The sequence below is a fragment of the Penicillium crustosum genome (genome assembly GCF_028827405.1).
Source record: "Penicillium crustosum strain IBT 35664 chromosome Unknown utg000002l_segment0_segment0, whole genome shotgun sequence".
Classification (NCBI taxonomy): Eukaryota; Fungi; Ascomycota; class Eurotiomycetes; order Eurotiales; family Aspergillaceae; genus Penicillium; species Penicillium crustosum.
In genome coordinates, this window is record NW_026623123.1 from 6,303,604 (window position 1) to 6,313,679 (window position 10,076).

The 10,076-nt window shown below is 48.2% G+C and overlaps 3 protein-coding genes across 3 annotated transcripts; 2 read left to right on the forward strand and 1 right to left on the reverse strand.

The window, feature by feature from the left end:
* Window positions 1-404: 404 nt before the first annotated feature.
* Window positions 405-2,446, reverse strand: N7487_005902 (AAA family ATPase CDC6; the record flags this gene model as incomplete). Its single annotated transcript, XM_056873649.1, has 4 exons — window positions 405-1,780; window positions 1,834-2,031; window positions 2,087-2,335; window positions 2,398-2,446. The coding sequence occupies 4 exons, from the start codon at window positions 2,444-2,446 to the stop codon at window positions 405-407; spliced, it is 1,872 nt and encodes a 623-aa protein (XP_056731369.1).
* A 562-nt stretch (window positions 2,447-3,008) lies between these two features.
* Window positions 3,009-4,593, forward strand: N7487_005903 (DNA-protein crosslink repair co-factor UBX5; the record flags this gene model as incomplete). Its single annotated transcript, XM_056873650.1, has 2 exons — window positions 3,009-3,459; window positions 3,518-4,593. 2 exons carry the CDS (start codon window positions 3,009-3,011, stop codon window positions 4,591-4,593), a joined length of 1,527 nt encoding a protein of 508 aa, XP_056731370.1.
* Window positions 4,594-6,121: 1,528 nt separating this feature from the next.
* Window positions 6,122-8,335, forward strand: N7487_005904 (putative Ste20-like serine/threonine protein kinase; the record flags this gene model as incomplete). Its single annotated transcript, XM_056873651.1, has 5 exons — window positions 6,122-6,173; window positions 6,249-6,279; window positions 6,347-6,663; window positions 6,724-6,927; window positions 6,963-8,335. The coding sequence occupies 5 exons, from the start codon at window positions 6,122-6,124 to the stop codon at window positions 8,333-8,335; spliced, it is 1,977 nt and encodes a 658-aa protein (XP_056731371.1).
* Between the last annotated feature and the right edge of the window lie 1,741 nt (window positions 8,336-10,076).

Below are 10,076 nucleotides of genomic sequence, written 5' to 3' on the forward strand. Positions count from 1 at the left end.
CAACTTAATGTCATCAGCAAGATGAAGCTTATATGTATATTTTAGGTGACCAAGATACTTGCTCAACCTAGAGACAGCAGAGTTAGGGCTACGAAAAAGATTTTTTTGGGTTTGATTTCATTGATCAAGTTGTTTGTTTTTTATTATCTGTTTTTGGTGTATGAGATCTCATGAATTCACATTGAGGAAGAGCAAGCATGGACAGACAAAGGAAAGTTAACAACAAGGAAAGCCGTAATAAAAGACGCTAAAGATGACAAGACAAGGATATTCCAACTCCAAGAATGTTATACATGATAAAAATGCCCTTGCATGGGACTCCGACGATGCAGTAATGGGAATGGGAAATGAAAAGTGAAAGTTCGCCATGCTGTGTGGATGCAGTTAAGAAACAGGCAAGGGAATCATAGTCCCTCACCACGGAGAAGGCGCCGAAGGATTCCTTCACCGGGACCAGCAATCTGGCCCTCGATTTCCTGCTGGGAAACAAAGCAGACAAGACCTTGCTCGTCAAGGGCCTTGTGAGGAGTCGAAGGTGCATGGCCGGATTTTGAAGGTGTGCGGCGCAGATCTGTGCCACCTGCAACAGTTCCGCCTCGGCCGCGACCCTGATATTCTCCAACCAAGCCCATTGTTTCCAAATTGCTGAGAACATCTTTGAACTCGGTAGCAGTCAAGGGGTGCAGAATGTTGTCATTGCGACACAGAGCACAATATGTATCAAATGCTTGCTTGATAGTGGGTGCCGATGTACGCGACTTGGAGGGCGTGCTTGGGACCTCCAACTGACGGCGCTTGCGTTCAAGCGCAATCAGAGAGCAGATAGCAGCCTTTTGTTGCAGGTTCAAACTTTGAAGTCTTTGAACAGTGCCCTGACCGAAAGCTGCGGATGTGATTCGGGCAATGTGAGCGATGCTGGCTCTAGGTGCCGTGATGACTGTGTAGCTTGACATAGAAGTTGGCTTCGGAGCACTGCCGACTTTGGAAGGCGAAGACAAATTGGCATTTTCTCCTAGTATCGAAATATTCTCAGACTCCTTAGCTTGCTTATCCAACTTTTGGAATGTTTCCTGTTCAATGACGTCGATTGCCCGCTTGATCAACTCAAACGCCTTGCGGAGATCACCTGTCTGCGAGGCTACCTTCTTGGAGCAAAGCTGGATGGCGGCAGGTTGTACAAAAGGGACAAGCTTTGGGTCGGATTCTGCCCCAGCAGGGAGCAATGAGCGAAGACGATTGGTCATGACATTTGCGATAGATGCAGCACTGTAGGGCAAGAATGGCAGCAAGCGGGGTTTTAGGTTCTTCGCCTTTAACTGTGGGAGAGATCGGTCGGTCAAATCGAGGGTGTTAGCGATGCCAATCAGCATCAGCTTAGACTTGCTTTGCAACGACCACTCGAAAAGTGACTGTAAAACCCCTGAATCACCATTGAGCAGATGGTCAATTTCGTCTAAGGTGACCAGGAACATATCTTCCCCTTTCTTAGATGGAATGAACGTAGATTTGAGGCGCTCCCCCTCGCTCTTCTTGAACATATCCGAGTCCTGGCAGAAATCTTGGATGAGTCTGCTGTAGACATCGCGAGAAATTCGCATGCTTGCGCAGTTCACATGCGAGACTTTGACTTTAGAAAGATCAAGATCTCCACACACTTCCTGGACCATGGCACTTTTTCCGGTTCCTGGGGGACCGCTGATATAAAGACACCCTCCTTCCCGAGACTCCACTCCTTCTGTGATAAAAGATACCAACTTTTCCCGCTCTGCATCGCGTCCCACTAAGCGTCCCGAGTTGGAGCCTCGTGCGAACAGTTGCCTAGCTTGCGAATACACCGAGTTCGTAATTTTCGGAGTGGCACTCTGTCTGGGGGTCGGGGGAAGATCGGCATGGCGGGGGTGCGCGGTGTTACAGCCTTTGCGCCGACCTGCACTCGATGTCTAGGGGTGATGGGAGATTGCGGTAGATCATCCCGGAATCGCGATTTGGAAGGTGTCTTAAATTCGAACTCGATCGGTTTCGTAATTTCTTCTGCACATCCGGTTAACGCTGCCTCAGGCGCCACATCCCAAAATTTCCAACTTACCTTCCACTGGTTTTGAGACGGTGAAATGCGAATTGATCTTGACCGGAGATTTGAACTGGTCATCACGCAAGGTATGTTTAGAAGCAACATTCTCCGACACTGCCTTGCTCTCGCCATTTTCTTGGTCGGGTTGCTCGACTGTTTTCTTTACAGTTGACCTTGTTCGTCGTAACGGGGTTGGAACGGCGTCCAGTTGGTGAGCCCGGGGAGCAACTGTTCGGCGCTTGCTCGCGGTTCGGACCGGCAATGCTAGGAAGGTGGGTGAGAACTTGAAGATAAGGAGCAGGGGAAGGTGGGATGGATGATCTTACCAGAGTCCACAGCACCACGAGTGCGCTTTCCTAGGACTGTTCCTGCCATGACTTGGAACACACAAAAAAATACAAGGTAGGAACAACAGACGTAGTTTCCGTAGGAGTTAAAAAGAAGAATGTCAGGAAAGAAGGCCCAGAGCCCAGTTAGGAAGTGTAATTGGCAGCTCCACTACTGGGGCTTTCCACGCGCTATACGCGTCGCGCGTAGAATTACGGCCGAGCATATTAACCACGCGTGCAACATTTTCAAGACTTAGTCAGCCGCGTCACTGCCGGGCTCAGGTGGCCACCTCAGGTGTCGATGATCGTCTCATGTGCGTTTCGAATCGAGATGACGGAACTCTTTCAGCCTACGTGAAGCTGGACGTTCCTTTTCTTTCTCTATTCTCCCCCCTAATTCCCGTCAACTTCTTTTGTGGGACCTGTTGATCTTCTGGTTTGCAGTGGTTTGCACCAAATCTAGCTCCCCACATAGCGCACCTTCCGAGTCTTTACCCCATTTCATACTACGCCTAAGCTTTCAGTGGGTATCCAAAGTCAATCCTTTTCAACCTTCATCTCTAACATTAAGATCTTTCCCAGGGAACCTCCTTCATACACTGCCCACCATGGATAACGACGTGGTAGCTCAGTTCACTGAAATTACCGGCTCCACGCCGGAGCTGGCCATACAGTACCTGCAGATCACCGAATTCCAAATCGAGCAGGCCATGCAGCTTTACTTTGAAAGTGGAGGCGCACCCTTGACTGGTGAACCTTCTCGGCCTGCTCATCGGGCTGGGATCCCAGACGATTCTGAGGTGGTGAATATTGACTCGGACACTGATGACGATACTCCCCGACACTCCACCCTGCCAACATTCGATGACGACGAGGCTATGGCTCGACGCCTTCAGGAGCAAATGTATGGTGGCCCAGGTGGCCTAGATACTGAAGAAGAAGTGAGAGCGCCTATGGCGCGGACAACAGAGACTTTGGTGGGGCCCGGGGCGGACTATGACAGTGGTGAAGACATGCACGCCAATATTCTCAGCCAACTACGAGCTCGTGGAAGACCTGGTGGGTGTTATTTGTATTTCCAAAATTTCCAATAACTTGATCTGACAAATTACTCTAGGCCGAGCCGGAATCTTCAACCAGCAAGAGTCGTCTTCGATATGGACGGGCGGCGATGAAGCTCGTCGCGAAGCACTCTCCGCCGCTACTGGGGGCGCATCGGAAGCATCGTCCAAATCCAACATGCTCGCCGAAATGTACCGACCTCCCTTCGAAATCATGTCACGGCTGCCTTGGGATGTGGCGCGCGAGGAGGGGAAGGATAATGAGAAATGGCTGCTTGTCAATGTCCAGGATGCATCAGTCTTTGACTGTCAGGTCCTGAACCGCGATTTGTGGAAGGACCCTGGGGTACAAGATACCGTCAAGGAGCATTTCATTTTCCTGCAGTATTCGAAAGATGACCCCCGTGCATCTTCCTACCTCCAATACTACTTCCAGGGAAGCGACGTCTCCGACAATTATCCCCACATTGCTATTGTTGACCCTCGAACTGGTGAACAAATGAAGGTCTGGTCTGGACCGCCTTTGGTCAAGCCCGCCGACTTTCTCATGCAGCTTCACGAATTCCTCGATCGCTACAGCTTGAACCACAATGTGCGCAACCCTGTCGCTAAGCGCAAATCCGACAAGAAAGATAAGAGCATTGATGCCATGACCGAGGAGGAGATGATGGAAATGGCCATGAGAAACAGTCTTGGGGCCGCAGCGGAAGCTGGTCAGACGGTCGAAGACCCTGATGAGTTGACGCGCAGTACAGACAATGTTAAGGGCAAGGGCCGGGCTACTGATGAGGAAGATGTCATCATGGATGAACCGGAGCTAGCTGCCGAAGCCTCCCCATTCGCATCTATTCCCAACGACCAACCACACACTGAACCTGCTGCCGACCCGGCCACAACTACTCGCATTCAGTTCCGACACCCGTCTGGCAGAGTCATTCGGCGCTTTTCATTGTCGGATCCCGTTCAGAGAATCTATGAATGGCTCAAGGCTGACCCTCCCTTGGAAGACAAGGCTGGTATCGAGTTTGATTTGAACAGCATGGGGCGCAATCTCATTGATCAACTTACCACGAGCATTGAAGATGCAGGACTGAAGAATGGCACAGTGATGATTGGATACTTGGAAGAGTAATCTTTTCCCTTTCTCCATATTTCGGTCTTATCATCATGCTACAATGTTTTCTGAATTTCTGCAAGGCGTTGATGGAAATGAATTGGATCCCGTGGGATCTCACCTTTGTTCCCAAGCTGGCTTTCGTCATTCCCGGGGATATCATTCAATTTAACGGGCTCTCTAGTTGCCACTGCCAACCTTGAGACCTAGATGTGAGAGTACATAGTACCAAAGCTTGCCTGGAAAGCATGCAATGAATCATGATAATCAAAATAGTGTCAACTTGAGAAATTACATACGTAGAGCTGTTCTGTAGATTGGCTTGAGGATAAAGGAATATTTTCTAGATAGTTAATAACACCTAGGTATATTTAAAGGATGAGCTTGATCAACTAGAAACGTAGTATAAGCTCCCAAATATCCAAAGATGTCTATATAAAACATGAGAGAACGTGAAATTGTAGAATTCTAAGATAGGGCCAGTTGCTTTGATGTTCCCAACAAGGAAACCGCCTAAGCGCATAGCTCTTTGTATTGTGTCACGGGTGCTTTTCGTGCCCTAGTTTGGTCTGATTATTGTTCATATGCTTCTACCTGCGTAGGCATGTCTTTTGATCTAATTATCTATGTAACTATGTAACTATAATTATGGTGTGTTTTATGCCGTAGACTCTATTCACCAATATAGCGACCTCCTCTTCGAGCTATATAACCCCAGAACGTAGCAAATTTGACCATTTCTATTCGCGCAACACAACCTATCTTCCATGTAATTAATAATTATACTAGAAGTTTAAGTCCCAATGTGTTCGCATTCGTATTATTCCCATTTAATAAAGGTAAATCTTGTAGTTAGAATGATGAGCCTGCTTGGAGGAAAGAAACATGCGTGGATTTATATTGCAACTCTTAATATCTGGTCCAATTGATCATTTAAGCCTTCTAAGTCTGAAACCCAAGTCTCAGATCGTTATAGAATCTTGTACAGCGTAATTGGAAAAGCCATAGATACACCGCCCCCAGATAAGCGGCGGCAAAATAAGCCCCCCGCGTCGATAAACAAGCAAGGGCAGCTTACGACATAGATATCCCTGAGAAGCCTGGGGAGTGAGACGAGTTGATCGTAACGTGAAGACTATGCCACAAACGATCCAGAATTCCACGATCACCCTCGCCGCGCCTGCTCCGATTGAACAATTGTCTTTGTTTACCGGTTGACTTCTTATCAACTGTGAGCACCCCAACGAATAACACCATCTCTTCTCTTCCTTCTCTCCTTTTACAACCCTGAATCCTTGCGATCCTGAAAGATATTCTACAGATCTTATCTAATCGAATCAAATTGATTGGACAGGAGCGTTATTTCATCTTAGAAACCATCCCGAGTCCACTTCCGAGGACCGTCACGTATGGCCCAACCCCACACTCCATCCTTGTGATAAGTGACTGCCGCTCGTGAATCTGACAATTCACCATTAGCCCTCGATAAATTCAGGCTCGATTCATGTCCATCGTCCTCCTCCACTGACTTGGATAAATTGCCAAAATGCCGCCTCCCATCGATCCGGAAACTATTTACACTAAGCAAACCTGCATCGGTAGGTGTTTTTAATACTTGGGCTTTGAGGGTTCATGGGGTTCATATGGTTGCTGACAATTCCGTGATCTCATAGGCGGTGGAAGCTTCGGTAAGGTGTTCAAAGGGTAAGCCGAGGACCTTCCATATCAATGTCTTGGTTCAACAAACAGCTGACTCAATTCGGATAATTAGTCTGGATAGACGCACTGGAGAGTCGGTGGCTATCAAAATCATTGACGTCGAGAATGCTGAGGACGATGTCGACGATATCATCAAGGAGATTGCGATCTTGTCCGAGCTGAAGTCTCCCTATGTTACCAAGTATCATGGCTCATACTTGAAGGGGTCCAACCTGTGGATCATCATGGAGTTCTGCGCTGGTGGTAGTTGCCACGGTCTCTTGCGACCTGGTGTGATCCACGAGGAGTACATTGCTATTATTCTGAGGGAGCTTTTGCGCGGGCTGGACTATCTCCACAGTGACCAGAAGCTGCACCGAGACATCAAAGGTATGAAGACCCCAATTGGTTAGAATGGCGATGCGCATAGACTAATAAGTTTGATTGCAGCTGCCAACGTTCTTCTCAGCGCGAGTGGTCAAGTTAAATTGGCGGACTTTGGCGTGTCGGGACAACTGTCGGCAACAATGACCAAGAAGAATACCTTCGTAGGCACTCCGTTCTGGATGGCTCCCGAAGTCATTAAGCAATCTGGATACGATTACAAGGCCGATATTTGGTCCTTGGGTATCACGGCAATTGAACTGGCCTGTGGTGATCCTCCGTATGCCGACATTCACCCAATGAAGGTGCTGTTCTTGATTCCAAAGAACCCGCCCCCACATTGGTAGGCGAGTTTAGTAAGCCTTTCAAGCAGTTTGTTGAATTGTGCTTGCGCCGAGACCCTAAGGAGCGGCCATCAGCTAAGGAGCTCCTTGAGCATCCGTTTGTGAAGCGTGCCAAAAGAACAACCTACCTGACCGAACTCATTGAGCGCGCAGAGCGTTGGCAAATAACTCATCGGGGTCAAGACGACGAGGACGAATATGATGATTATGACGATAGAGAAGCCGATCAAACAGCAAACGCCAGAACCCAGGAAAAGGAAGACCTTTGGGATTTCGGGACCGTTCGTCCTGTGGGAAAATCATCTGCCCCTCCATTGCGCCCTATGAAAGGCTCTGATACCAATGCGCGAACAAATGAGACAGAGGAGTGGGATTTGTGTGATGCGGCACCCCGACAAGCCGGAACATCCCAAACCCCATCACACGCTCAAGTCACCCCAGCAAACCCTGCTTTCAATGCTTCTCCCACCAAAACTCCTCTTCCTCCCTCTGCTCCGTCTTCCCCTCTCAAGCAACGCCCCTCCCAGACCGCACTTCCTCCGCGCAATGTCGTGTCTCCAGTGGTTAGCAAACCTACAGTAGACAGCCCGACCCCGAGAGGATTGAACGAACAATACGCACAGGCAGCGCCTCACTACGCTGGCAAAATTGATACTTCTTCAGCCAAACCTAGCTCCGCGGCCAGTAGCCAGAATACTCCTGCCAAACAACTACCCAGCATTCCCCTCCACGACCAATACCGCACCCCATCCGGTCAAATTATGCAAAAGCCAGCTCCACTTTCTCGTACTATTGCTGATCCCCTGGGACATCAGCCACAGTCCCCGCGCACCCCTCAAGTCGCTCTCCCAAGACTCACAGACCCACTGCAACACGCGAAGCCTGTTTCTGGACTCAAGTCCAAGCGCGCACCAGCAAACATGGATGACCATGCTATTCCCCACCGCTCCACCCCTCCCACCCCCACTTCCAGCGACCACAAGCGTCCCACCCGACCCCTCCCCGAGCCTGAGCGCGAAACCGCCTGTGGAACTGTGATTCTACCAGCCCTCCGTGCAGCCATGGACCGCCGCCGTAACCATCTCGTCCGTCTCGAACCCGGACGCAACCCGAACGACCCCCCGCCTACCCCAGAAGAAGAAAAGGACTTCGACCGCAGCGTCCGCATCCACCATGGTCTGGAGAAGGTTGCTGAAGACATTGCTCGAGCTTTTAATAGCCTCCACCACTGGGACATGGAGAGCCCTGTTGACATGGGCGGTGGTGTTGATGCTGTTCTCGACGCGTTCCTCGAGGAGGTCCTCTTCCGATTGCAGCCCCGTAACAACGCGTAATGGACGCATTTGAATTTTGTTTGAGTAAAAATGAGTGTTCTCAATGGAGTTTGTTGGCCCTGTACTTCGCGTTGATTCACCCCCCTTGCCTTCTTTGTTTCTTGAGGCCTTGATCTCCTCTTATTTCATGTATGTTATGTGTAGGAGTTAACGCTTCTAATGGAACTCTCGTCTCTGCTCTCAGTTTTCACTTTCACCTGCAGGACTACGTGAATGATTATTATGATCTCGCTCAGCTCTCGGTAAATGGAGCTCACTGGTTAGGGCTCGCGTTAGAATATCAAATGTCGATACTAATCTTCTTTGGCATTTCGCCTCTTTTTCTCACCCCCAATAGTTGGCTAATTCCTCCCACTAGGAATTTCAAACCGCATGCTTTATTCAGATAGAATTATAAAATGATGCCATAGTGAGAGCCAGAAAGAACCTCCATCCCACAACCACGAAAAGAAAATATAACAAGGTATCTCTTGTTTCACTGACGAATTTGAGGAATTGTCACTTCGAGTCTTGTTAGTCCGTGTCTTCGTCATAACCAAGCTCATCATTGTCTAGGACTTCACCAACGAACAGTTCCCATGCCGTGATCGTCTTTTTCTTGTTTGTCAAGGACGACAGAAACATTTTGGCTCATTTATCGAGGACGTCTTCTACATATGTATTTTCTTTCTTCATTCTAGGCGTCGTAGTCTGTGCCATCTTTGCTTGGGCTCACAAGTTTTTTTTGAACTCGTGCAGACTCATTGAGATTCGTAAAATCCAACTAAAATACAATCCCATCCTCAATTCAAACAGATAGGAAAGAGCCACAAAGGTAAAAAGAGCATAAGTAATACCTCCTTTAGTCTTCGAGTTGTGAATTCCTCAGACCCAGAGCCCACTTACGCCGCTCCTATTTCAATGAGCAGATTGAAGGCCGTATGAGTTATGTGGAGGAAGACAAGACAGATAAATTAGATGGATATGCTAAATATAGATGTTCTAGTTGGTGCATAAAGATATTTGGATCTGAATGTCGCATTGTGTATGTACAATGAAGGTATGGCATAGTGTGTTCGAATGTTGCGCTAAAGTCTCTTTCAAGTAAGGTTGCTTTAAGTGGGTCATTTAAGTGGGTCGACGGTCACGTGGAGGGGGATTTATATCAAGTTGAGGTTATTCCAGGCAATAACCCGGGTAGTGCAGTAGTCAAGAGCAATGTCAAACTTGCAAGGTTGTCATCTTAATTGAGGCACAGGCCTGGGTTCGATCCCCCTTGGAACCAAAGTTCGCGGTCTGATGGTCATCTCGGCGATGTACTGCTGGGGAATCATCTTCTTCTTCTTGTTTACTTCTTTAAAAGAAGGCAAGTAACAAAATAAATTGCAAATAGAATGTAAATATAGATAGAGGTTCTACCATAGAGCCTATAAGTCTTTATATCATTTACCCAACTGATATGCCAACTAATACATAGGGGAAACCTACCGATCTGGGTTGATAGGAGATTTATACGAAGTTAAGGTTATTCCAGGCAATAACCCGGGTAGTGTAGTAGTCAAGAGCAATGACCAACTTGCAAGGTTGCTCTTAGCGAGGCACAGGCCTGGGTTCAATTCCCCTTGGAACCAAAGTTCGTGGTCGGATGGTTTCTGGGTCATGTACCGCTTGGGATCCTTTCCTTTTTTTTATAGAATGTACTGCTCTAGTTCTGGTTGTGAACTCTTGCTTCAACAAATATAGCATTTACGGGGAGACTAGC